Source organism: Coccidioides posadasii, chromosome 1 (assembly GCF_018416015.2).
Source record: "Coccidioides posadasii str. Silveira chromosome 1, complete sequence".
NCBI classification, from domain to species: domain Eukaryota; kingdom Fungi; phylum Ascomycota; class Eurotiomycetes; order Onygenales; family Onygenaceae; genus Coccidioides; species Coccidioides posadasii.
The window spans coordinates 742318-768347 of NC_089407.1; the positions used below are offsets into that span (position 1 = coordinate 742318).

The window sequence follows — 26030 nt, forward strand, 5'->3', positions numbered from 1 at the left end:
GAGGTATATACACTTCTCGCCCTGACACGCCGACGAGTTCCTGAGCAACTCAATTATTTTGTTCAATACCCCGTACAGTTAGCCCAACAGCATGGGAGAGACCGGACACTCAAAAGTAAACTTATGTTCGTTTCCATCATAACAGCAGGGAGGGAGACCAAGCCTGCGGACACAAAAGAAAGGCACTTGCATCAAGGAGAAGCAGACCACAAAAAAAAAAAAAAGGAAAAAAAAAGAAAAAGTATTCACAGGTAATTGCCGTACAAACGAGGAGAAAGCGAATCAGGATATCAAAGCACTTAAAGCTCGAATAAAAAATACTGTGTGTGCACGCGCGCGTAGAATCGGGCGAGCACCGACGTGTCGCACGTCGATTCTGATTTTCTGGGATAATAGTAGCAGAATGAGACGATCATGCATGACTTCACCAATCTTGGCCACGGTCCTGCATAAGAATCTCGAGCGCCATTTCTTCCGACATAGGGTCTTGATTCAAATCCTTCACGCACTCCATCAACCCCTCCGCAGCCGCATCCACTTGCTCAGCAGACCATCCTGTACACGCCATGACCATGCGCCGGTACTGTTCACCAAGAACAACGTTTTTAGACTTGAGGACCTCGATTTCTTCATTAATGTTTTTATTATGTTCTTCGTAGGCTTCGAGAAGTGTTTGGAGTTGGTCAGGCGAAGGTTGCTCCAGTAGGTACGACTTTTGTTCGTCGGAGAGTTCGCTCGAAGGATCAAACGTGTCAGGGAATAACGCGTAGAACTTGTCAGCATCAAATATAGCTTTTCTCTTCGAATTGCCACCAGCATTTCCATCACTCGCGTCCACGGCCTGCATTTCCTTTAACGTTGCAGCGAGCTCATCCGCCGATTGTTCGAGGTTCCGTGTCTGTCTCTGAAGTTCGACGCGTTCACGGGCTCTTCGCTTTATCTCGTCTAATTCGTTTTGCTCTATTTGCCGAAGTCTTGCGCTTTCACGTATCTTCGCGTGCCAGTGGTCAAACTCCTGTTGCTTCTGGCTCAGGTCATCGGACAGATCTTTATCCACCATACTGAAGGATTCCTCGATGGCAGAGGTTATCTGCACAATAGTGGCTGTGACCCAAGTTAATCAACAGTTCAAACGTGCAAGGAGAGTGCAGTGGACTTACAGTTGAGAATATCCTTTTTTGTTCTTGCAAGTTGGTTACTGAAAGAATCGTTTGCATCACCGTTCAGCTGGCCTTGTCCACCACTATTAACCATATCCACACCAACTCCATAGTCGGCGGGCCTAAGCCCAGTGTGGTTAGGTATATGAGGACTTGCGCCAACTTCCAGAAGCTGGGGAACAAGAATAGTGCGAGCCCTTCCAGCAAGATTTAATGCAGTGTCCCCTTTATCATCCTGGATGTTTACCATATCGGACATGAACCTCCCTAGACCTATTATCTCCATGCTCTGGGGGCCCAAAACATTATTGGCACCGTTCACAGCACTTTGCTGGCTATTGGAGGGACCTCCATGACGTACTATAAATTCAAGGAGACATTCCAAGTAGTGCTTTGCAGCAACATGGCCATCACCTCCTGTTGCAGCCATCATCGCAATATGATGCAAGACCGTCCGTCCATGATGGTCAATTATTTCGATGGTCGGAGCAAGCACTTGTAAGAGTTTTGAAAATGTCCGATAGTCAAGATTGTTTCTCGTGCCGACGGCCTTTTGAAGCGCCGTCTCACCGGCAGCGTTAAGTCGATGTATGCTGACTCCTTTGGCAACCAGAGCGTGGAGCAATGGCATACGAGCAAGCATAGCAGCCCAGTGTAGGGCGCTGTTAAGATATTCATCAAGTGGGATTTCCAGATCTTCGCTAGACAACGTAAGGAAGGCAGGATGAGTAGAGAAATCCTTTGCGCGTTTGTCCAGAAATAGGGTCATGATAAGCTTCATCTTCTGATATCTCTCTGGGGTGGTGGCCGCCGGTAAAGGTTTCAGACCGTGAGCATAATCGCTAGCACCATCGGTTTGGGCTTCAATCTGCTCGTAGAACGATTCACTTGGCTCAGTCGGCGTCGGATCGTTCATAGAAGCATTGAATGACCGTGGTTGTAAGGACGAGCACGAGCGCATTCGTTTTCGCGGAGGTTCTTGGGTTTCTTCTCCGTGATCTACCATGCTCCGCTGACTAGGCTGCATGTTGCTTGCGAAGCCACTATCAGACGCAACGCTGTACATACTCTGCTGGCTACCAAGGGGAATGTGTGATTCTTGGCTACTCATCTGTGATGACCTTCTCATCGCGCTAGGTTGTCGAGAATCGGGACCTCGGCTGGCTGGAGAGTCGAATCGTGCCTTGTTGATAGCACTCACAGCACTGGCCGCTGTGCGCGAAATACTCTGGAAGAACGTGCCATGGGACGAGGAGCTTTGGCTATCCATGCCATAGTAGAGTCGTTTTCTCTGAGCCGCCATAGCTTGCTCTTTTGTTGGAGTGTCGATTGCGCCCTGTCCCGCTTGGCTTACACCATCCTGACCCATGTCATATTCAAGCAGCGGGCGTAAAAGATCTTCCACATGGTATCGCCGGCAAAGCTCCACCCCCCTCTGATAGCTAACCCAGGTACCTTGATATTTTCCATAGCCGCCCTGAACCTTCTCATGCTCGCCGGACACAACCTCTTTTTCCAAGGTTTTCGTACGACGTGCCTTAACAACACCTGCGACTTTGAGGATCTGCGTCGCATTCAACCACGAATCAGACCGTCGTCGCATTACCGCAACGCCGTTGACTTCCATTTCATAAACTGAGACGTTGGAGTAAACAGCCTAATCGAAGTCGCAAAAGAAAAAAAAAAGCATGGTTAGCCACCATCAACACGGTTTATGGAATAGTGATGCCTTGCGACACCCTCCATAGAGGATAAAACCAACCGTGTAGATTTGAGGTCTGTAGTTCCCGTTATAGAACCCATGCCCACTATTATCTCCATAGCCTCCGAAGCTGCGGCTTTCCATCAGCCTACCGCCTCCACCACCGTTCGAGAAACTAACGGACATGTTCGATTGTTGCGAGGCTGGCGGAGGAGGCGATGCGGCTGGGCCGGAGGCCGGAGGCTGAGAGGCACTAAAGGATGTTCGGTGCGATCGCGACAAGGGCGGTCCATTTGGCGGAGCGACACTGCTCTGCGAAGCCGACATGGATGGAGCGGAGAGAGAGAGTTGACTCCGGGTCGATGTGTTCCAATGGGAGAGGAAATAGTGGCCTTCGATTGGCTGGGTGCAGCATCAAAGTGCCGGGGAATGAAAGGGTGGTGGAAAAAGAAAGAGGAAGATTCCGCGATTAACTCATGTGGATCAGTAACTGTAACCAATTAGCATAGGTAGGAAGCATGTCAATGCAGATAATGTGCAAAAGAGCTGATGATTGTCCATCAGCAGACAGCCAGGGCACACACCGCTGTCGAGTCGGGAGTCTGTCGCGACGCTGACGCTCAAATGAAGAAGAACCGCGTAGTCACGTTACTCTGCCATGGATTGCCCAGTCACTCTCCAAAAAGCTAGCTCGGTCGACGTGAACATTCACAGCCAAACACACGCAAACCAGTGCCAGATTATTACACTATTCCAGAAAAAATAAATAACTCTGTGCACAACGACATTCTGCTTGCGGTTGTTTCCTGTCTCTCTCCTGGGATCACGCGGGGTCGCGAGCCGGGCATTGGGACGAAAAGCAAACTTCCCATGAAACTCAATTTTTTATCGCGTCTCCTCGCGTTGCTTGACTAAGCAAGTGAACAACCTTCTCGAACGACAGCAGAGAAACAGGCACAGATCTTGCCCCCAGCACCCAATACAATAGCATCAAGGCCTGGGAGAGTTCTCCAATGGCTGTGCCTTCGGTGCTAGCTACCCGCTCCACGCCATGGCGGCATCTCTACCGGTCCCTTCTGCGCGAATGCACATATCTCCCCGACCCGATCGCTTCAGGCTACATGCACAACTACATTCGCTCGGGCTTTCGAGAGAGCGTCTCCGAGCACAAAATACGGGGCCTGAAGCCGATTCAGAAGCTGCATCGGCACCGACGATTCCGGAAGCTCTTGTCGCTCCTCCACCGTGCCAATCAGGGATATCTAAAGTCGTTGCAACGAGTGCTCTTCCTCTCGTACGGCAGGATTGGAAAGCGACGCAATTTTCTCATGCGCCCATTGCTTGGAGATCAAAAAAAAATCGAAACCTACGGCGATGATTGGGAACCTCCCAGTGCCCTTCTAACACTGGTAAGAGATCAATCCAGACGGAAAGCGGTTTCCGAGCTGAAACTGCGACGCAACGTGAAAGTGTTCGAACCGCCTATTCCCAAGACAAACAGCTGGGGGAGGCCAACACCGTTCAAACGTCGTGTGAATATCCGGAGGAAATGGCATCAATCGCTGATGAATAGTGTTCTTCCAATGCTACCGGAGCAGGAATGGGAAGTCCTTCAAGGCCTAGCTTCTGGGAAAGCACCGTGGAGCGCTCCTAAGCGGAGGAAAACCCCAGCATCTCACCAACAAGATACCCTGCTTACACCTGAGTTCATCGTCTACGGCCCGCCAAAAGGCCCTACGTTTGCAACGTATCTAAAAGGCCGGCCTCATAACATTACCCGAAAATTCATGGAGAATATATGGAAGAAGGTATGCACTCTTACGCCGAAAATGACCTGGGATGAAACCAAGGATAAATGGTCAATTACTTGGGGACTACTTGACGTTCCACGGCGACATCCTTCGCGAAAGCTAGATCCGGAGAAGGGGGCCACCCTGTTCCAAGGGATTGATCCGCGGACAGGGCTGACTGAGAGGCAAAAATCGAACAAGGCCAAAATATGAGGAATAATGGATATCGAATGTTGGAATGTATTCCAGCACTACTGTGTACAGATTCGATCATTTACCTGGCTATATGCAAGCAAACACCACGAATTAGCTTTACATATGCGAGAGGACACATGCCATTGCATCGCCAGCAAGTTGGATCCTTGACATATCGATAGAGGACCTAGAGCGTATTTAGCCAACTTTTATCGCGGTTCCAATTTTCCTTTTAGCATTCCACAGAAGCTCTCGAACAGGACTGAGTCGAACCCCTTAATCCATCTCACAATCACGTCTACGTTCTCTATTCCTGTTTGTTTCACAAGGACAGCAAATCCCAGGGCCGCCTTACTCTCATCGATAGATTTGGATAAACTTTCCGCCGTTTGGCCTTCGACTATAAGATGCTGTCTCTTTCTTCGCGCCTGCCGGGACCAAACATTCTCCATTGCAAATCCAAGGCCTCGCGATGCATGTTGATCCCAACTCCAGAGCATTTGAAGAGACTTCATTTCGTCGTTAATCTTGTGGATGAGAAACGTGATTGACTCGAACTCCGGGTGAAATGTGAATTCAGAGGGAAAAGGGAGGAGGTGTTTTGGAATACTGGAAATGTTTCTGGCAACACCCATTGTTGGCCTTAGATCTCTCCACGACCAGGCAATTGCCCATCTTCGTGTTTTCGACCCCTGCACGAACTCCGTGACGGCCCAATTTTGGTTACCACTTTCCAACAGCTTCTCGATAAGTTTTGTGACACTGCTCAGTTTCCCGAGCATTGATGTGTACCATTGAACTTTGTTGCGAAGTTTGAGGCTTTCGTCAATTATTCTCTGTACGAAACTTTCCTCCCCGCCCGCCGTAACCATTTCTACTGGTGCTCCGGTACACGCCTATAGGAGCCTTTTTAGCGGAAATCCTTTCAAAATTACCAATAGTTTTTCCTTGACATACCGAATTAGGTGGGCGGTGCTTCAGATTAGCCGAGGCAAGCATTTCCTCTTCGGATTCATAAAACGGCGGATTACACATTGTGAATTGTAGTCTGAATGTTTGAGTGAGACGCCACACAAAATTCAAAACGGCTGCTTACCTCTCAAAAGGCACTTTATCCCCCAAAGCTATCAAGGGATCTTCTGCTGTGGTCTTAACCACACGAATACGAGATTGCAAATTATTCCTCTTCACATTCTCTTGGGCGTACTGGAAATTTTTATCGTTTATATCTAATCCCGCATCAGTATCGGCAAACATTCGACAACTGTGCTAGAAAAGAGAAACAGAGATAGAAATATACCCGTGGCAACAAACATCCATTTCGGCCTCTGGGCACATGCAAGCAATGGATATATGCAACTGGCCCCTGTTCCTCTACAACAAGCCGCATTAGCATATAATGTTAGGTATAATAACAATAAAAACATAGAAGACCATACATATCTAATCCAACAACCTCCCTTTCGGGATCATATCCGCCTCTGTAATCATCGTTCGTTGTATCAATTAAGTCTTGTAGCCAGAGGACGTAGTTGAAGCTAGATATATGCTTCAGTCCAACCCTTCATCTAAATCCTTCCACTTTAGTCTACCAATCAGAAGGGCCATATATACCGATTAGGGACCTAATATCGAAATCACGCTGTTAGCCGGAAGACCGGGGGCTCATCTTGGATAAGTAAGAAGCGTATATACGCACTGGCGGACACAGCCGATCGTCGGATAACTCCACATTCAACTTGAAATCTCGCCTCAGCAGACTTTTAGTCAACTGCCTGATGGTAACCAGTTAGTCGGGGTTGTTTCATGTTACAAGGAAATACCCTGGAGGCGTTGCCGCGAGCAGCTTGGACGTCTCGTTGAGAGAGCATAAACTGGGGAACGCCGGGGGGGTGGGTGGGGGTGTTAAATCGTACCTCACAGCGCCGGGGTCGTTAAAGTCCAATTGGCCGTTGACTTTGAGGCTAGACAGGTTCAGCCTGATTGTATTTCCATTGGCTGTGTTTGGCCCAAGAGAGGGGGGGGGGGGGGGGGGGGGGGGGGGGGGTATATCTGGGGGAGATAAAATATGGAGGCGGGACTCACAACTTTGCGAAGTCGGGGTCCTCCAATGCGAGGCTTCGGAAATCGACATCTTGTCGATAGATGTTTCTGGGTGAGTCCATGTTGCTATAATACTATGCTATGTCTCAACTCCCAAAGAAGCCTTAGCGAGATGAGGAGGAAGATGGCTGAAAGGTGATGCGGTTATGGGGGCGATGTATCTAAGTATCAAGTCAGCTGGTCGGGGATTTCGCTCTTTTAACTAAATATTCTTGTTTGTATGCTTTGGCATGTATTTTATCTCACCAAATACCTCGCACAGCTCTGAACCGCAATTCTCAAAAGCCAAATGGCATAGTACAAGTTCATCAGTGCGAATATCCATCAAGAGAGAAAACAGCCGTACATGGATGTGAGAAGTCAATTTGAACCTTTAAACCCGGGCGGAGATTTTTAAGCCATACAACTCGCGAGTTCACCGCAAATGCACTCCAACACTCTTGAGACAGGAACGAGCTAGCTCTCAGAGATCGACGTACGTTGCAACGGAAGCCATGATTTCAAGGGTTCCTCGCCTTGACATTACGGATCTTCGGTACAATATGTATTGCGTGAATCCCGTACGTTATCCCTTTGGGTAGAGAAGCTTGCCCACAAATCTCGGGCAAGATTTGAGCTATTATTTAACTCTCCCATAATTAACTATGGGTTTAGGGAAACTCTGGCAGGGCTTGCAACAAATCAAGGCTACAAATGCATCAAACGTCAATGATGCTAGTCCCGCAAACTATTTGACAGGAATTTCAAATGTATAACGGTCCGCTAGACAACATCTCAACGTCTCTTAGCCTATCGAACTTTCTCCCAAAAGCCCCATCGTATGGAGTCCGAGAGGCAATATTTATGGCATGGATTCGGGTGCAGCCAAAGCCATAGAGTACTAGTGTGCAGGCGCTTTTACAGGATAAAGTTCACCTCTTGCAAAAGTGGGATTCGTACCTGAAAGGTGTGCCAGCTATGTGAAAGCGCCATGTTTGCAAATGACCATTTTTGGCTCATGTAAACTGCACATCTCCCTCATCTGTCATGCTAGGCAGTTGTGCCAGCATCCTTGCTGTAATTCCCAGTCCATTTCAATATGCTTTTTGCACGGTTCAGACGGGATGCAGAAGGAATATGCCGTTCTGCTTACTTCCTGTTAACCAGTTGAGAACCATCAGACGACTGTTTTGAGCGTTGATCGACTATCGTAACAATACCTTAGTTAACTTGATCCGTACTCCGTACTCAGTAGTAATTTCAGGACTAAGAACGAATTTACAGGAGAGAAAGAGGGACGAAATAACAACCACGTCCAAGGCAATGCGGATTAGTTAGAAGTTAACTAGTGGTTGCTTCGAGGACAGCCACATACGTATGACTCTATCAGTCTTTAATTTCTTTATAATCACTCCTAAACTAACTAGTTAGTCAACTGGCCCGGATTAAGCTTTGTCAAGAAATGCGTTGGAACTCGGGGGCCTTTCGCGGTATGATGTACTCCGTATGCCTACAGGGAAGTAATCTCGTACGGTAAACACATCCGCGAGAAGCGGCTTCAGCAGAGCCAACGCGTCCGAAATTATAAATGCATTGTATACCTATTCGACACAATCTAACTACTCACATGTTGTTCTAAGACATAGCACGCAAGTCACCGCCGAAAAACCATACCATACGTCCCTAAACAAAGTACCTCCCCGGGTCTGACGAAGCTCCCAATCCTAACACACAAGGCGAAATGCAAAAAGCAATGGAACAAACCGCCCAAGTGTACGTCAAGTAGGACTCCGCCAACCTAAAGGGAACAAAAAAAGAAAAGAAATTAGAAGTAATCAAGGAAACTTAGCAGGAGGCCTGAGCAAGACTGCAATCTATAAGTGAACATGCAAAACGCCGAAACGGGGAATAAGAAATGCTACATGAAAGGTATCAATCATTCCAACCAGACAAGTCAGAAATGGAGAGGGGGTGAACTTGTCGTTTTCGAGAACAGATCCAGGGGGGAAAAGAAAAGAAAACTAGGTCCCGAAACGACACACACAAAACACGGCAAGTATGAGACCAAGAAGTGAATCACAGGCAGCGGGATAAAATATGGGAATGAGAAATATAATGAAACAACCCTCGAGACTCCGTCCTCGAGCCGCCAATTTTGGCTATCCGCAGGTCCCGAATATCTGGGCTTGATCGAGGGTCATTTGTGGTGCTGGTTTTACAGGGATGTTGCAGTAGCACCGGCACATGGAGATCAAGGGATTGGCTGGGTGTCGCGCGCTCCACTTCCCTTCAGACGCTTGAGAGAAGTTAGTATATACATAGGAAGCGAGTCTCCACAGACAAGGGAACCTTTTGGGAAGGGCTTGCTTGCGAAGTTGAGGGACTTACCTAAGGGTTTTTTATCTTCCCTGCTGCCACTTCTGGTAGCATGGGTTGCATCTCGTGAATCCGCAGATCTTACAGCGCCAGATGGCCTGGTGTAGGCCATCAGTGCACTGCATGCATCTCCATGTTATCATGCCATTTCGGTCTTGAGCAACTTCCCATTGATGAGAGCACTGGGGGTTGGCCATTTTGTATGTCTGAACCGGTTGGGTTTTCTTTTTCTTTGCTTATCCGGGATCACGGTTCGAGGCAGAAGGCGGGCCTGTTTCGTGGTTTTTGAGCCACTTGGTTGGTGCAAGAGACTAACGCTAAGACTTCCGAAGGGTCAGGGCGGCTGGAATCAGTTCCAGCAAACTGGTCGAAGCCCAAAAAAAAAAAAAAAAACAAAAAAGATGTCAAAATGGCGTCGGGAGAGGCTAGATGCGCTTTCTGGAAGCAAAATGACTTGTGGAAATGCTTTGCTGATGTTTCATGGAAATGGGTATGGCAAGAGTGTACCCCGTAGATCGAGGAAATTTGTGTGCCTCGATTAAGATATTTCTAAGGCCCGAGTTGCCCCTGTCAAATAAACGAACAGGGTGACTGGCAAAAGGCTGGGTGTGCGAGAGAAGCAAAGAGTGCGTGAAGATTTCAGGAAAGATGGCGAAGAATTCCACTCAGTGGGCTGCGAAGCAGAGAGTAGATAATCCACAAGTGGCCGCTGGAAACAAGACGAGAAGTGCACGCAGGCCTCCCCGGGAAGTCGATGGTGTCGTATTATGTACGAGTATACTGACTGTGCCAATGTCTCAAAACCATTAACAGAATGACAATCAAACAATCCAAACAATGATAAAGGTTATGGAAAGACAAAACACATGTAAGAATAGAAGAGCGAACCCCCGTTGGAGGGGAAAGGAGCTGAATTTAAAGGTTCTGAAATTCTGCTTCGCGACATCCTTCAAGTTGGTTACGGGAAAGGATAACCCTCAGCCTCCGGTATCTGACAAAGGGATGGTCGAAGCATAGAGCCTCCATCCATAGTCCAAAAGTAAAAATCTGATGAGCAGTCCAGAATTCTACGCGACGCTGTCCGAGGCGAAAATGAGCGGGCGAACCGGCCAGCCTATTGGCCTGTGCTTTATTTTGGCTCTTTGGGGTGGATGGTTAGGATCCTGTATCAGGGGACAACATACGCATGCCTACAGGTACCGGTGATTGGGACGGACGGAGTACCTAAGGAGATATATCAGTTATAGTTTGAACTAAAAAGAGTGGCAGTTTAAGAAAAAATAAGAACCCAAGAACCGGGAAATTGGGGAGGCGGCCGCGCACAATCCCTGCTGGTAAACAACGTTTACATTACAGAACGGTAAATCGAGTATGATTGTAAATTATTCAACCCGAAGACAGATCTGCATTGACCGACAATCTTTTGTCTGCTGTGCTCCGTGGGAGGCGATTTGTTGGCGGGAGTTTTACCATCAGGTACTCCGTACTTACTCCTATTTACGAATGAGTTACTCCGTCCGTGCGTCGAGAATAGCGGTCACGATGACACCCCAAATGCTGTCCAGCAGAGCATTGGTGTTCACAAAGGTATCCAGGCTGGACCCTCCATACATACATAGGTACTCCGTATACTCTGTACACACATACACGATACAGAGAACGTGGATGGGTGTCCTGTACATACCCTGTTATGCACAGCACAATCCGTAATATGGTACTTTGAATGACATCATTTCGGCGGGCGATGAAGTTGAGGCAGACGTTGCGCAATGTATCCCCGCAATCCTGCTTCGTCCTCCGTACACGGTGTAAATGTATGGATTGAGGTGAGGTTACATTACGCAAGTATCGTCGGAAGCAGTTTGCCCAACCTCTGCTCGAGATATCCATGCACGTTGATTGCCGGTTGCTTGCATTTCCGATAGGATTCTTATTCTGAATTTGGTTTGTCCGGGAAGAAAATGTCATTTGTTGCACAGTACTCAGTAGGGAGTACCCGGTATCGTAAATATCCGGATGTGTATCGACTTGGTATGGACCCTTGTACTCCGTACTGTGCTCGTCTGTCCTTGTATCCTTCAAGTTATCGTAAACTCATGCCATGTGGATGTGACAGCTCTGCACCAGGTTTCCTCACTTCGCGGTTTCTTTGGTGATTCTCCAAGCCAAACCGGACATGCCTCACCGTCCTGCTGCCCAGTGACGTCTGGAAAGCCGATGAGGATCGTTTGATGCAGTGATTTTCATTGTTCGTTTCTCAATTCCCTGAACAACCAACCGTGCATCGATCAAAGCGATGGGCTGGCCTGAAGTCGACATAATTAATACGTGGCATTGCTCCTTCGTTTCTCTCCTGCCGGTCTTTGAATGAGAAAGCCCTTGAATGCTGTAATAGTGGTTCTTGATGCTTGTGCTACTGCAACTTGCTCACAAAAAAGAAATTGCACTGCTGGGACTCCCATCTTCAGTCGTCCGGATCTAATCTCCGCAGAGGTGTTACCGATATTCTACAAAATCCTGCAGACAATGCGTACCAGGCTTTCCCGTGCATGTATCAATCGAGAGATTGAATCTGCAAGGTCAACATCAAGCACATATTTCCCAATTTCTTACCATCGGATTTCTTTGAATCGGCGAACCAGTCGCTAGACTGTTACACCCCGGCCACCCCAATCTAAGGGATTCGATCGCCAATCTTGCCTAGTCATATCTTTGGGTATTCAAGGCTTTCCCGCCTTGCGTCCAGATTTATCCGATCACAAATTTTCCTTGAGCCGCTTGGAGGTCTCTGCTTGGCGGTCGTCGTCTCGAGTGGGAGAAGCACAAATTGTGTTAGTGCCGACTGAAGCGGACCACCCTCGTAAAACAACCTCCTGGAGGTAAGCGGAATTGTGGATGGCTCAGTGTGACTAGATTGAAGGCCTCAAATTGCTCACCAGGACACTTCACATTCCATTGAATGGTGATTGTCGCCCCGAATCAGCCACCGATTCTATTTGGCGATTCTTTTGAAGATATCTCTTTTGACATCCCCCAAAACTCGAGATTCAGATTGCGTTTCTTGAGTCAATTTCGACCCGCCAAATAATGTTATTCCCGCTCGAAGAACCCAACTCCATAATTTGCCACTCTAGAACACTGATGGCATCCAAGACGTTGAGTGATCGGAGGGTCGATCTGGTTGCGGTATTCCATAATACGGAATACCGTTCTCGCCTGCTGTTTATGCTTATAGGGGAGAACTGATCTACAGTCTCTACCCGGGCATCTAGACAACACTGGAGGATTTTCAAGGGCTCCCATGTCAATGCGGCTAAAATCAATTTTTTTCCTTTTTTTTTTTTTTTTTTTTTTTTTAATTCCTGGTGTCCAGCGTCAAATCCAAGCGGCCCATGACCAGTATTTCCTTGGGTCCTAATAAACCAATCACGGAACTAGGATATTGTTCCGGCGGGATTCAGATGCCTACCTCCATTCCTTGAGAAATTAGGAATACCTGTGCTCTCTCTGCATATTATAGCGGCGTCTCTTAACGCGGCCTACGCATCGGCGTATCGTTTCCAGATCAATCACAACGATAATACGGAGTACGTGGCGAGAAATGTCAACTCCCACAAATACAACTGCATTTTTCTCAGGTCGAATGTGCCATGTCCTTTATGTGTAGATCGCAAATGATGGACGCCACGATCTAACCAAAACGCGGATCCTACCAGAGGGCTGGCTAATCGCCGGTCAGATCCTTGCTACGCTGGGCCTGATCGTTTTGCCGGAAACACCGCTGCATATGGATCGAGACGAATTTGTTTTTGTATTTGTTATTCCATCATCCTTGAAAGGCAATTAAAATTTTTCAAAGTGGCGACTGATGCAAAACGCTCTTTCTGGAAAGAACGATCGCTCGTGATACCAAAAGACGCGAGTCAGCTTTCCCCATCAGCACGGTTCCCAGAGTAGCCCATACGTAGTAGCTGTCTGTACTCCGTACGGAGTACAGTGATACCCACAACAGGCGGCGCGGGGATGCCCCTTGACAATGGCTTTGGACTGTCATGCAATATCCTATTTTTGTTGTTATTGAGAGCAGAACTGGCCTATGATGCAATATTCCTGCTCGAATCGGTCACCTTAATCAATGTCGTCATTGGATATTGGCTTTCGCTCCACGAAATCCTCTGCCGCTTCATCATGGTCACATTCTTGCAGCGCCTCAGAGCCTGAGCTTCATCTTTATATGAACATACAGGGTAGTGCAGTCGTTCACCCGCAGGTTAAACGCCACAGATTTTCCTCTTGAGAATGATCATACCTGCTACAGCTTGGGTATTGGTGAGCATTGGGCGCCTCATCTGAAGATGGAGTGAGGGGAGCTACCTGTGCATCTGAACGTGAGACTTAGACGCATGCGACGCACAAAGCACAACCCCGTGATGGGTTGAAGAGTCAAACCCACTCGTGCTGCGATATCCAACCGTGGGTTCAATAATCTTGGGGGAACTGCTGTTATCCCCTTCGTGTGGTTGCTTTTTGTCTGGGAGGCTAGCTGATCCTCTCTAGGAAGGACTGTGATTGCAGCATGGAGAACCTCCTACACCGATATTTGATCACCCAATCACTGCGACAGATGCCTCCCCACCCTGTTTCCCGCTTTGGGCGGACCATCATGGTCCCCGAATCAATGATCTGAATAATACTGTCACTGGAGAGGGTTTTGTCTCATAATAAATTTCAATGTATACGAAAGGACAAACTACATATGAAATATTTGATAAATATGTCAGAGATCTCCAACAAACAGATAAGCATTTGCTCCCGACAAATCAGACGAAAATCCGTTTCACAAAGAAACCGAATAGTAGCCAAGGGGAGAGATGCAAAAGGAATTTCCGGTTCAGAAGAACCGAAATCCTCACTGGAAGACCCGATTTTAATATTCCAACGCTCCGTTAAGGACAGATCTTTGAACGATATGTATCTCAGTAGGAAACCACTTTGATACATGACTGAAGAATGTCCCTGCAGAACCCTTAGTGTCTCTGCATCGTTGGTACTGGGTAATAATGTGCCCTGCTTGGCAACGCTATGGCACCGACGGCAATCATACTGAGAAGCAAGATGGGAAAGAATCGAAATAAAAGGTTAATCACGTGTAGGACATCCGTCAACAGTGTAATTTCATATCTAAGTCCGCCGTCCATCAATGGTAGGATCTAATATCCGGCCGAACCACAGGTCCTGATGGGTCTCCACGGGAACCGTGGGAGACGAAAATGTCCTGGCTCGTTTTGGGAAAAGCGGGATAGATGTGTATGCGAGGAGCGGGGGTGAGAAGGAATGCATGTATGTTGCCGTTAGATGCACTTGATTCACCAATCCAGTGCAAGGCTGGCTTCCAATGGTACTGGTCGGTCCTATCAACAAGCCCTCCTGGGCTCTAAGGTAGGAACTCTGAGCATAATTTAATTGTTTCTGTGAAAAAGGTTGAAACTGAAGCTTGACTCCCGTGGCTATGCCTGGAACGGACGCAAGCTCGCAGCTGGCTGTCAAAGAGCTGTCATTAGCGATTGGATACCATCCAAGTGCCTCATAAATATCATTGGCCTACCTCTCTCTCATGATATAGCCATAGTTTGCATCCTGCCTGGGACGGGGGACAATGCCACCAGGTTATGGTCCTCTTCACTTTGGAAGCTGGCTGCCGCAATCAGTACTACCACGATGAGCCCTTCTCGCTCTCATTGCTCGAGAGAAATTGGTTCAACACGGCATCTCCTGCAAGATCTGAGAGGCTCATGCTTCATAGAGTTGTCGATCTAGACCAGCAGAAATGACTGGTGATCCCATGTACGCTGTCGAGTCCCTTTTGTTTTTTTTGTATTTTTCTTGAAGGCGTTAAAGCAAAGGATTCCCTCGGCCAAACCAAGCCCTAAGCCCTAACCACGTAGCTGCCTTTAACTTTCTTGGCAATTGTCACGTGCTATAAGCAGTTGGATCACGTGACTATTCAGGGGGCTCAAATCAACTACTTCCCCCCGCAACAGAATATACTCTCAAAACCCCGTTGTGCTATGTTCCATGGCTCTCTGAGATTTGCTGGGACTCTATCAGTGACATACCGGGAGGAGCCGATGCGGCGACAGGGAGACGTGGCAGCATAGCTCTAACTGGTATCCACATTTTCTTTTATATACATGAGGGAACGGACTTCTGGATCAGAAAGTTGATAAAATGATTTCTCGCTACCAATAGTATGAATATATAATTAGGAATCGTAATATAGCTACAAATCATTCCATTGCTTTGGGTCAACTGCCGGAGGTATCGACACGCAAATGCGGCGCATCCTCTCCCAATGCTTTAAATTCTAGTCGCGCAACTCAAAGAGAGAAGAGATACTAGAGTCCAAGTTAGGACCAGATCTGACCTGCTAACAGCCAAGGACAAAGCCTACCTCTCTCCGTAGTGGTGGCGCCGGATACTCTCTGACACCAGTGCAGATACGTCCAGAACAACCAGTTTCTTCATCCTTCTAGCCCTTTGCGGATCAATGGGGAACGTATTTGTTATGACGACGTAGTCAATGCAATCGCACCGCTCCATCTGTTCAAGCGAGTTTTCTCCGAAAAGACCGTGGGTCGCGATACAGTATACCTTGTTCGCACCACCCTTTTTCACAACGGTCTCTGCCGCCGCGATCCAAGATCCTGCGCGGTCAATCATATCATCAACAATAAAGACAGTTTTGTCCCTGACATCACCAACCAGGGTGATCGTGCGCTCATGGTTAGAATTTTGAGCTTTTTCATCCTCTTCGTCTGAAGAGGCGGCAGCATCGAAGGACCCACCGAGGGCGTGCTCCGGTTGGAAGGATGATAGTGTAGACACTGCTGACTCCGAAGTTGGATCGAGAGAAGCGCCATCGTATATCTCGGTCCGCTCCACGGTAACATTGAAGCCGGAAACCGAAGCTGCAGTAGAGGAGAGATTTGCCGAGGGGTAGTCATCGTCAACTAAATGCCCCTGGACCAGTCGCGCGGTTACAACTTCACGGGCACGCTCATCAGTATATTCATTCGTCGTATCGTCATCATCGTGGCCGGCCTCTCCGAGTCCAGATTGTGGTGTTCTGCTCTCTTCAGGGAGGGTTGCCAAAGTGTTAGGTTGCGCATCGATAAAGGGGTCGGGAAGGGAGGATGAATTAAGGTTAATATCTTGAGGGCGAGGACGAGTGGGTAAACTCGCGCGATGCGAGACATTCCGCGGCTGGAATTCCGCATTTCTGACATTTGCCAGGTTATGGTCGACTGAGTCAAAGAATATGGCACTATCAGTCATGGAATTGTGGTTATACTTCTGCCGTCTGCGGTCTGTCGTAACGATGCCGAAGTTCAGTTTCAATGCGTCTGCGAGTGAGGTTACACGCTTGCTGCCTCCAGCATTCTTCGTAACTACCACAGCTTCATGCCAGCGTGGAACGTTTATCCTAATCCACCGTGCTATCAAAGATTCGGCAAAGAGGTTATCAACGGGTTTTCCGAAAAACCCCTGCATTTGGGATGCCTATATTAACGCTGTTAGCACACAAAACCATTGTTAGCCGGCGATTTCGTGATCGTACATGCAGGTCCACAGTGATAACATGGTCTACGCCAGCGATCGAGAGTAGATTGGCAAGCATTCGGGCTGTAATCGCTCCGCGATGGCTCTTCTTCTTCGATTGACGCGAATAAGGGAAGTATCTTCAGGACGTTAGTGGATTTCTTTCTATAGATAGCTAGCAACGGGAGACATACGGCAGTACAGCTTCAACAGATAGTCAGCCATCCAATTCCACACCCTTTCAATGTAATCACGGGGCAAAACCAGAACACCTACCCGTTATTGACTTCGCCGATCCGCCCTTGCATGCCGAGATCATGATCAGCAGTTCCATCACGCTATCATTGATCTTGCTGCTTCCACTCTGGACAATGAAGACATCCTGATTTCGCACCGATACGCCGATATTCACACAGGTCTCGCCATTGCTAAATTTCCGCAGTTCGCATTTCGCAGGGACGGTTCCCAGCCGCTCGCAGATGGCCTCCGTGAGGGCGGGGTGAGAGGTACCGGAGAATATCTGAACGCCCCGCATTTTTAATTGATGGGCATCAAAAGAAACGGGCAACCGATATCATCAACGCTAGTCAAGGAGATAGTTCATGAACATACTCGGGACGTAGGTGTGTTTATTCATGAATTTTTTTGGTTTTCGACAATTCGACCAACGACAGCGCTCGAAACTCAAAAAACCTTTTTTGGGTTCGAGACTCAAGAGAACATGTGACACTACGGAGTACAGAACTCTTGGAAGAGCCATTATATAAAGTGAGTGTACATGTTCACCACGGAAGCTCGAGGACCGCAAAATAACAATGTGAAGCTGGGAGGCGAACCTGGCTTAATTTCCATCTCGAAGGTAGCGTTGTCCCACAATGCCGCACAGCTTTCCTCCCATCCAGCCTGGCGGCTCTCTCATGGTCGCATGGCAGGTACGGGACAAGAAGGTGCTCGTCGTAGGTGGAGGTGAGGTTCGTTACAGGGCTCTTATCCCCGAACTTCTGACCGTCCCATCCTCGCTAACGGGTCTTATGCAGGTCGCAGCAGGCAGGATCCTGCACGCCTTGAACGCCGATGCCAAAGTCACCGTCGTATGCCCGTCCGCATGCCTCAATCCCGAAGTCAAGTTCCGCATCTCCCAAAACCAGGTCACCTACAGAGATCGAAAATTTGAACCCGTCGACCTCGAGGAAGATGTAGCGATGGTATTTGTCGCAATCGACGACCCGGAAGCTTCCACGCAGATCTGGAAACTGTGCAAGGAGCGCCGAATACCCGCAAACATCGCCGATGTCCCTTCGGAGTGCGACTTCTACTTCGGCAGCGTACATCGCGATGGACCGCTGCAGGTGATGGTGAGCACGAACGGGAACGGGCCAAAGTTGGCCAGTATTGTCAGAAAGGAGATTGCGTCGGCGCTTCCGGGGAATACGGGCGCAGCGATCCAGAATGTTGGTGTGTTACGGAAGAAGCTGAGAGAGCTTGCCCCCGAGGCGAAGGATGGGCCGAAAAGGATGAAATGGTTGGTGAACGTTTACTTGCGGATTGATGAGTTGCTTGCTATCGGTCTACATACTAATGGTAGCGTAGGATCTCCCGCATATGCGAGACATGGAGCTTGGAGGAGCTTGTTGAGATGGACGAAAGTGATATGGATAGCCTGCTTGCATTCTACGCGCAGAACACGGTTCCTACCTTCGAACAAGTCCGTTTGAAAGAAGAGGATAATATTGCAACTTTTGATGGCAGCATGGGTTGGAGCTGCTGAATTTTTAGGGAATCTTTAAATGGTAGTTTGGCCTTAATGTAATGACAACGTATGGGACATTCTGAGCATGGAAATTGAAAAATTGAAAAGTCCTTTATTTATTTTTGCCCTTCTTTGATGAACCTAGAAATCCACTAAAAGTACACGGAGAGCAACGGATACGCTGCACGCCAACGCCGCCGCAATCACAAACTCAAGATCCCAATGAGAAGAAACATAGAAGTGTCATATCGGCCAATATACGGAAAACATGGGGGAAATAGAAGGGATTGTTGAGTCAAAGAGGCGACGATGGTTGGTGTCGGTGCGTTTAAGGGTTGTTCTTGACGAAATCAATACCTAGGAAAACCTATATCAGTTTATGTCAACCTTTCCCTCTGATGGGACAAATCTTACCCTTGGTAATGTTCTTCTTGAGGTCAACCAAGCAGGCATCGAGCAACTTCTGCTCGTACTCAGAGACCTTGCCAACTGGAAGGATCTCCTCAACACCGTTGGGTCCAAGTCTGACACGGGAGGCGAAGAAGTCAATTCCCTGGGATTTGTAGAGAGGGCTCTCAACAAAGGTTGGCTCGATGACATCCTTAACGCCCTGAGAGGCCTTGAGCAAGCTCTCGGCGAAACGAGCACCGGCCATGGCCATGGAAAGGGTAGCAGATCCAGCACCAGCCTTGGCTTTGACGACCTCATCACCACCGAACTGGATGCGGTTGACAAGGGCCTCGAGGGCTTCACCGGTGATATCTGGGTGGTTAGATTGAGAGACCAAAGGAACAATGGTGACACCAGAGTGTCCACCGATCACGGGAACTTCCTCGTTGGCAGGGTCGGTCTTTTTGATCTCGGAGATGAAGCGAGAGGCACGGACAACGTCGAGGGTGGTAACACCGAACAGGCGCTTGGGGTTGTAGACGTTCTTGGACTTGAAGACTTCGGCAACAATGGGGACGGTGGAGTTGACCTGGGTCAGAGGAATCAGCCAAATTGCCCGATGTAACTTGTAACAGTACTATACTCACAGGGTTAGAGATGACAAGGATGTTAGCCTTTGGGGCAGCATCGGCAGCAGCCTTGGCCAAGTCGCGGACAATGGAGGCGTTGGTGTTGAAGAGATCTGGAGGGATGTAAACGTTAGCTTGCTACATTGTTTCAAGACTTGAGGCTAGCTTGTTCATTCCATACCATCACGGGTCATGCCAGGCTTGCGAGGAACACCAGCAGGGATCAAGACAATTTCAGCGTCGGTCAAGGCTTCACGAAGACCAGAAGGAGTTGGGTCATGGCCGGTAACGGTGCTGTTGGTGTTGATGTGGCTAAGATCAGCAGCGACACCTAAATAAGCAGCATCGCGTCAGCACCAAATATTTCGTATAGCCGGCTAGGTGATCCAGTTTTCCCTGAAAATTAGGCCTTGGAATGTCTTGACGGTTGTGATATTACCTGGCCCACCGCGGATATCGTAGAGAGCAAGCTGGCTAACACGAGGGTTCAGCTTCATGAGCAGAGACAGAGGCTGACCAATGCCACCAGCAGCACCGAGGACGGTAACCTTGGAGTTCTGTTCAATTGGTTAGGTTAGCAGGATGGTGGGAGCCAGTGGCTTCAGGTCCAAATGCATTGGAGCAGCTTGAAGGCGCAATTGGATGATTACCTGTTGAGCAGACGCCGAGAAGGCACGGCGCTGAAAAAGGCCGACAGTTCTGCGGGCGGCAAACATGATGGCTAAAGAAGGGTATCACAAAAAAGAAGGGTGAATTGAAGAAGATGGATCTAAGACAATTGGCCTTGAGAGTGTGTGTTTATCAAGGGAAAGAGAAAAAAGAACAGCAAAGTGAAGTTGGAAAAGAATGAGAGAAGGCCGGAGAGGATTTTCGCTGTTGAAGTCACGGGACAAACACAGGGTTGTTTGGCCAAGTTGCTGGTTGGTGGTTACGGCCTCACCGGCAATGCCCTGGAGCTTCTTCGGCGACAACCCGCCAGGCCCTGAGCACATGGGTCCTTGAAACTCGGGCTACCCCGGCGAATAGGCCAGAGAGAGCACAAGAGACCCTCCGGCCGACATCAACATATGCATTTCTACGCGGAAGAGACCGGGATGGCGCCGCCTCTTGGGTGGCCTCTTCTTGCGGCTACACAGATTCGAAGAGGCTACTTTACGCCGAGGATAACTGACTAGTTGGCCACCATGATGCTCTCGAAGTCTGGGGAACCGCACGTCCTGGGTGGGGAATCAGAACAAGCCTGCGCGCTTCCGATCACCGCCAGACCCAGAGATTTTACTTCCTTGCCGAGCTGTCCCGTCCGAGAGGGAGCAAAAGAAAAAAAAAGAAAAAAAAGAGGTTACATGCATTCAGTACTCACCAGTCATCAAACCTGAGACTGCAATGCCTTCATATTACACTTAATATTGTTTCACAGTGCTCGACCGCTACGTAAACGCGGCTGGACGATAGGAATGCCCACTTCGTGTCGAAACCATGGACGGGGGTCGGTTCGGCACGGCGACTCACGACAGATCCCTCCCAGTCTCCCAAGGAGAAGAAGGGGAAAAAAAAAAAAAAAGGAACATACAATAAAATAAAATAAGCGTAGACAGGAGAAAAAAAAAATCACTCCATTCGCCTTTAAAAGACTTATTGGTGTATATTTGAAATTTTTTACTAAAGTCGGGCCATCTCTTCATTCCCCCGATGTGGTCACATACTTTGGGACAGGACTAGATTATGGGCTCGTTAAAACTGTTTAGACCAGCCATAGACTTCAGTCCTCACCGGTTGTTGATATCCTGTTCTTTAACAGGGGTAACTTTGTCTCGAGAGCCTACTACGGAGCAGCCTACCAGGCATGTACAGAAGCTCTGGGAACCCCCAAAACCAAACTGCTATAGTTACTCCGTATGGTGCTGAGTCTTGCTTGCCTCCTGGTAAGAGGTGCGGGAGAGAAAACTCTGCATGCTTCACTGCTCATGTATAGTTTCCTAGCAGAGAAAGCCACATACAGAATAAGCATTGTGTTAGTTAATGTAGTACACCTCATTTTCTATTAAGATCTTGAGCACAAGAACTGATGGGAACTCATTAAGAAAAGCTTGTCGCCTTGTTTGAGACGAGCCTCGCCCTTGAGTGTTTGATATGAATAACATAGACAGGGTACATCTGCGTCGCGTTCATAGAGCCATCTCGGCCCTCTCTTTCGCGAATCGCACCGAGCGTTGCAGGCTGAAGAAAATCTTGCACCAGCGGAGTCCCCGCCTCAGTTATCAACCAACCCCAGGATAATCAACCTGGCCTTCTGATACGAATTGCACTCTGGAGAGGAGGACAATTTCCGCACAGTTGATATATCATTGTTTCTGCGTCTTATAAAGAATTTGTCATTACAACACTAAGGTACTCAGCAGCTACATTCTACTATCCTAACGACCTTTTAAGTGCTGATGCCTTTTCGGCGCTAGATTCTGATTTTCGCGGTCGAATTCTAGTAACAAGGCAATGTAAATATAACCCAAGCAATAGATCATAGCGTGATCAATTGGCGAAAAGAGCCCTTTCACATCCTGTACAAGTGCTTAACGCTACGCCTGAGTTGTTTCTGTTCATCAAAACGTGTGCATATTAAGATATAATTGAGGTTAGATGATACTTATTGCTCATCTTATTATACAAATCTGTGTTCACGAACGAGAGCTTGCGGCAATGGCTCGTGCTCCAATGAATCAATCCTAAGTGTTTCCTGTGGTGTTAGTTCCCGGATCACAACACCGCTTTCCTGTTGACCGGGATAAATAGTGTGCTTCAGCGGTGGTTGTTGTGAATCTGTTGGCCAAGAAGGGAGCTGTATTTCCTCCTGTTCCGGCATTGTTCGTTGCCTTCGCTGTTTCTTCATCTTCCACCATTCGGCGGATCGATTGATTACGGAGGCCGCTAGCACCAATGCTGCAGACACGACCGGCGACCACTGGCCCACAGAACTATATTCTTCTTCCACGGGGATATTGGTTTTCAGCAAGTTAAGCTCGTTGAATATGATGTTCGCAACGAATAGGGGTAGAGCGGCGAGGTCGAAGAATAGATCAAAAAACATAATGGGAGCGACGATTGATACCATAAGGAATTTTTTGAGGCCAAGTTTAAATTTCGCTTTGCACATGTAGTGGAATAGAAGGATGTATCCACCGTACCAGGTTTGACAGGCGGCATTGTACGTGCTCTGAGAGAGGCGTAGGTTCAATGAGCTATTTATACACGTCATCACTATCGCCGTGCAAGCATACGAAGGGGTATGCTGACTCCAGTTGAAAGCGACGGATTTCTGCGCCGCCGCTATAATGGGGACAATGAGAACAACACCGAGATTGGCATATGTTCCGAGAAGCTGGTCGGTGGGTATAGCGGTGATTTCGTTTGTTTGCCGCATGGGCGTCTTTGCGGAGAAACATTTATACGTGCATTTGAATAGTGGAGAGACGAGCTCGGAAGCGCTGGTTAAAAGGTCTCCATTAGCAGACCTACACGCGGGCTCCGCATCGGAATGAACATCGAGAAGCAAGGATCGACCGGTAATACAGCCAATTCCAATGAGTCCTCCCCACAAAACAATCACCAGCTTGCCTCCTGATTGCCGAAGCGCGGAGGACCAATGTACCATAGCCGCAAAGGCCATGCATCCGGTCGTGAGTATCGCCCACGCACCAAGAATATCTAGATCAAAAACCGGCGCGCGCGATTTCGTTAGAGCGAGCATGTGAATAGCAGTGGAGCCAGCGTATGATAAAGCGGAGGCGAGAGCTCCGATGACTAGCCATTGTTGATACCGGCCGACAATTCCAACAACGAGTGACACATAGTAGAGAACTCGTGGGAGGGAGCCGTATTGCCCACTGATGGGGTAGACACATATGATGGTGTCGTTATGCCCCTGGGGAATGTTCGATGGGTTGACAAGGTCACGGCGAATCCGCTCGGAGGGATATGTGCGAGTTGGCGAGGCTGATATGCCGAGAACGAGCAAGCATATAAGTGATATGATAGAGAGTCGAGAAAAGGCGATGCGGCCCATCTTTGGGGTTATGAAAGCCCGGCCTTGCGCTATCCGTAGTCTTGGCTATCTCCATTTGCTGCCACTGGACCGCACGTCTGAGAGCCTGGCTTCTTCGCTGGAAGATGCGCCGGACGCAGCAGCTTTATTAATGGCCCCAGCCAAATCCCCCCTCCAAGCCTTTGCACTCTGTTGCGACTTGGAGTGCGGATAGTCCTGGCGGATTGAACACTGACTAGCTCCCGACCAACTCTCTGGACTCTCAACTGGTCCTGGGAATAACCTGACCCCCAAGTCAATATGAGGCTAGGGATTTGAGATGGTCATAGCTGAAAAGTAGGGGTCGACAGTGCGGGAGCACCACCAGTGTCATCTTTTGTGTCTTGAGCCTTATCAACGTCGTCCACTTGGCGATCTGCAGACTGGCTAATAAACTTTCTGAGATCCACCTATACGAAGCTATGATGCTCGTCATTGGTAGGAAAAGCGTCACACAGGATGCACTCCCACGAGATTTCCCACCACATTGGCCCGCAGGATCGGAGAGCCCGACACCCTAAACATCAGAATGCTCACCTCCTGCCAACAGAACGGTCTTTGACGTAAGGGCAGAGCACCACTGCCGCCTAGGGACCAAAGACTTGAGTAAGTATACTCCGTACCCGGGACTCGGAGAACATTGTGGAACGTGAATCTTCTTGCTGGTGCTTGGCTGAATGAAGGCCGTCGTAACTAAACATTCGTGGACTCCGTAAACGACGTTAAGCTATCAAAGCCCAATGCGAAACGCTAAGAATCTATCATCCGCCAACGCCAGCCAAGAACATGATAGCCAAGAAGGCGACATAGTTATGTACGTAATTATTTGCATGAGGAGCCGTTGACGACCATCATCGTAGAAAATGCAGCACAGCCCAGCAAAACCCAAAGAATATCACCACTCCAATCCAGAATATCCATTTGTCTTGCTTAGCTCTCCTCTCCACCCTTCGAATGGTCTCTCCACTAACTCCGAGCGTATTTGCGACAGTATATAGTTTCCGCTGTGTGCCTTTTAGTATTTCTCGCTGCTGCCCCAGATCCCCGAGAACCGCTCGGCCACGATCTAAGAATTCGTCCAATTGTGTATTTGTGTTTGCAAAAAATGACTGCTCTCGTAGTGCGTGTTCTTCGCGGCTATATTGTGAAGGGTCAGTGCCAAAACTGAGGCCCGTGTTTCCGGAAGCTTGGCGCCTGTTGGGGTTCGCAAAAGGAGAAGGTTGTGAAGGGAGGGCGGATTGGGCGTAGGGGTTTTCTGGAGTAGCTGCATGATGGGGTCGACGACCTAACAGCTCACTTCTATTCGTCGCAAGTTGCTATACATATATAAGCCGAGGTCAGTTGGGACAATGTGGAGGAGGGTTCGGCGAATAAAATCTCCAGGACATACCGCATCGTCACGCTCCTTTTTTAATCTGTCAAACTGGGTTCTGTAATCGGCGAGCTCCGCCCTGAAATTCTTCAGACGCTCAAAAGCCTTTTCTTGTTTCTCCGGGATAAGTTCCTTTTTGGAAAGAGATGAATAATCATCAATAGTTCGGGAGAAGGACGCTAGGGATGCGGATATCTGGCCTACCCAAATAAGGAAATTAGCAATCCATAGTATATCAGGTAATTTTGCAGCCTTAGCTGCTTGCTTGCTGTCGCAATTGGAGTTCGCCATCAGACTTACCTTGGAGGGCGGCTGGAGAGGAGGCAGGAGCTTCAGCGAATGCGTCCAGGTCGCGACGCACAGCCGCAGATTGCTTCAGCGCCGCGTTAAAAAGGGAGTTCTATAATGAATCGCATCAGTCGCATACTCACGGGCAAGCCCGGGGTTGGAAGCCGTTTCAATTTGGGAGGATACCATTATACTGGCGTCGGCCGAAAACAATGGCGATAGATATCTAGGGTTCAAGAAGCGGTTTGTCGATATGCCGTTAAAATTTGACGGAGTCTTGACACCAAGCTAATCCACGGAATGTAGCGCTTAGATCCATTGAAACAATCACCTTGTGTCGCCTGCAAGCTGTCCCCAAGCCGCAAGCGGGCGGTATTCTGCCATCTGGCGCCGCCCTTTCTACGTGAAGGTCGTCAGGTAGCCTCACGTGTTGCTCCGGCTTATTGTCGGGCCGAATGACCAAGGAGCGGGAGCGGTCGGGAGCGTCCCCATTTCTTCGAAGGCTTCGATGGTCCGGAGCCCTTCAAATTTATACTAATTGCTTTTCTGTCCGGCAATATGATTGAAATCCTTAGACGGACTATCAATCGTACTAACAAATATACAGATACTACAGATGCGT

At 48.6% G+C, this 26030-nt stretch overlaps 8 protein-coding genes across 9 annotated transcripts; 2 read left to right on the forward strand and 6 right to left on the reverse strand.

Annotated features, from left to right (window-relative positions):
• Nucleotides 1-424: 424 nt before the first annotated feature.
• SWI6 (transcriptional regulator swi6) lies at nucleotides 425-3189 on the reverse strand (the record flags this gene model as incomplete). Its single annotated transcript, XM_003067615.2, has 3 exons — nucleotides 425-1104; nucleotides 1161-2817; nucleotides 2923-3189. 3 exons carry the CDS (start codon nucleotides 3187-3189, stop codon nucleotides 425-427), a joined length of 2604 nt encoding a protein of 867 aa, XP_003067661.1.
• A 616-nt stretch (nucleotides 3190-3805) lies between these two features.
• D8B26_000178 (uncharacterized protein) lies at nucleotides 3806-6246 on the reverse strand. Its single transcript, XM_066123139.1, has 3 exons — nucleotides 5944-6246; nucleotides 5805-5895; nucleotides 3806-5743 (listed from the first exon to the last, which is right to left on the reverse strand). The coding sequence occupies exons 1-3, from the start codon at nucleotides 6102-6104 to the stop codon at nucleotides 5057-5059; spliced, it is 939 nt and encodes a 312-aa protein (XP_065979211.1). The 5' UTR covers nucleotides 6105-6246; the 3' UTR covers nucleotides 3806-5056.
• D8B26_000177 (uncharacterized protein) lies at nucleotides 3876-4865 on the forward strand (the record flags this gene model as incomplete). Its single annotated transcript, XM_003067614.2, has 1 exon — nucleotides 3876-4865. One exon carries the CDS (start codon nucleotides 3876-3878, stop codon nucleotides 4863-4865), a length of 990 nt encoding a protein of 329 aa, XP_003067660.1.
• Nucleotides 6247-15498: 9252 nt separating the features above from the next.
• Nucleotides 15499-17439, reverse strand: D8B26_000179 (uncharacterized protein; the record flags this gene model as incomplete). 2 transcript variants are annotated; one of them, XM_003067612.2, is made up of 5 exons in its annotated part: nucleotides 15499-15700; nucleotides 15757-16865; nucleotides 16924-17044; nucleotides 17099-17108; nucleotides 17181-17439. In XM_003067612.2, 5 exons carry the CDS (start codon nucleotides 17437-17439, stop codon nucleotides 15670-15672), a joined length of 1530 nt encoding a protein of 509 aa, XP_003067658.2. In that variant the 3' UTR covers nucleotides 15499-15669. The 2 variants fall into 2 exon arrangements, with proteins under 2 accessions (XP_003067658.2, XP_065979212.1); XM_066123140.1 differs by having other exon boundaries at nucleotides 15499-16865.
• Nucleotides 17440-17692: 253 nt separating this feature from the next.
• On the forward strand, nucleotides 17693-18747 carry MET8 (Bifunctional dehydrogenase and ferrochelatase). Its single transcript, XM_003067611.2, has 3 exons — nucleotides 17693-17875; nucleotides 17942-18426; nucleotides 18495-18747. Exons 1-3 carry the CDS (start codon nucleotides 17780-17782, stop codon nucleotides 18670-18672), a joined length of 759 nt encoding a protein of 252 aa, XP_003067657.1. The 5' UTR covers nucleotides 17693-17779; the 3' UTR covers nucleotides 18673-18747.
• Nucleotides 18748-18767: 20 nt separating this feature from the next.
• Nucleotides 18768-20389, reverse strand: MDH1 (Malate dehydrogenase, cytoplasmic; the record flags this gene model as incomplete). Its single annotated transcript, XM_003067610.2, has 6 exons — nucleotides 18768-19011; nucleotides 19069-19633; nucleotides 19692-19786; nucleotides 19855-20004; nucleotides 20113-20230; nucleotides 20324-20389. 6 exons carry the CDS (start codon nucleotides 20387-20389, stop codon nucleotides 18983-18985), a joined length of 1023 nt encoding a protein of 340 aa, XP_003067656.1. The 3' UTR covers nucleotides 18768-18982.
• Nucleotides 20390-22329: 1940 nt separating this feature from the next.
• D8B26_000182 (uncharacterized protein) lies at nucleotides 22330-23730 on the reverse strand (the record flags this gene model as incomplete). Its single annotated transcript, XM_003067609.2, has 1 exon — nucleotides 22330-23730. The coding sequence occupies one exon, from the start codon at nucleotides 23728-23730 to the stop codon at nucleotides 22330-22332; it is 1401 nt and encodes a 466-aa protein (XP_003067655.2).
• A 662-nt stretch (nucleotides 23731-24392) lies between these two features.
• BOS1 (protein transport protein bos1) lies at nucleotides 24393-25767 on the reverse strand. Its single transcript, XM_003067608.2, has 4 exons — nucleotides 25595-25767; nucleotides 25421-25520; nucleotides 25139-25320; nucleotides 24393-25064 (listed from the first exon to the last, which is right to left on the reverse strand). Exons 1-4 carry the CDS (start codon nucleotides 25595-25597, stop codon nucleotides 24600-24602), a joined length of 750 nt encoding a protein of 249 aa, XP_003067654.1. The 5' UTR covers nucleotides 25598-25767; the 3' UTR covers nucleotides 24393-24599.
• Nucleotides 25768-26030: the final 263 nt, after the last annotated feature.

Excerpts from the sequence above, each read along its gene's own strand:
- D8B26_000178 (XM_066123139.1), bottom strand. The coding sequence starts at position 6,104 with ATGTTTGCCGATACTGATGCGGGATTAGATATAAACGATAAAAATTTC. Across the intron at positions 5,896-5,943 it reads GATAAAGTGCCTTTTGAGAG|ACTACAATTCACAATGTGTA; the intron begins GTAAGCAGCCGT and ends TCAAACATTCAG. Across the intron at positions 5,744-5,804 it reads AGCACCGCCCACCTAATTCG|GCGTGTACCGGAGCACCAGT; the intron begins GTATGTCAAGGA and ends AGGCTCCTATAG.
- MET8 (XM_003067611.2), top strand. The coding sequence starts at position 17,780 with ATGCCGCACAGCTTTCCTCCCATCCAGCCTGGCGGCTCTCTCATGGTC. Across the intron at positions 17,876-17,941 it reads TCGTCGTAGGTGGAGGTGAG|GTCGCAGCAGGCAGGATCCT; the intron begins GTTCGTTACAGG and ends GGTCTTATGCAG. Across the intron at positions 18,427-18,494 it reads GGGCCGAAAAGGATGAAATG|GATCTCCCGCATATGCGAGA; the intron begins GTTGGTGAACGT and ends ATGGTAGCGTAG.
- BOS1 (XM_003067608.2), bottom strand. Across the intron at positions 25,321-25,420 it reads CTCTCCAGCCGCCCTCCAAG|GCCAGATATCCGCATCCCTA; the intron begins GTAAGTCTGATG and ends TTATTTGGGTAG. Across the intron at positions 25,065-25,138 it reads AAAAGGAGCGTGACGATGCG|CAACTTGCGACGAATAGAAG; the intron begins GTATGTCCTGGA and ends ATATATGTATAG.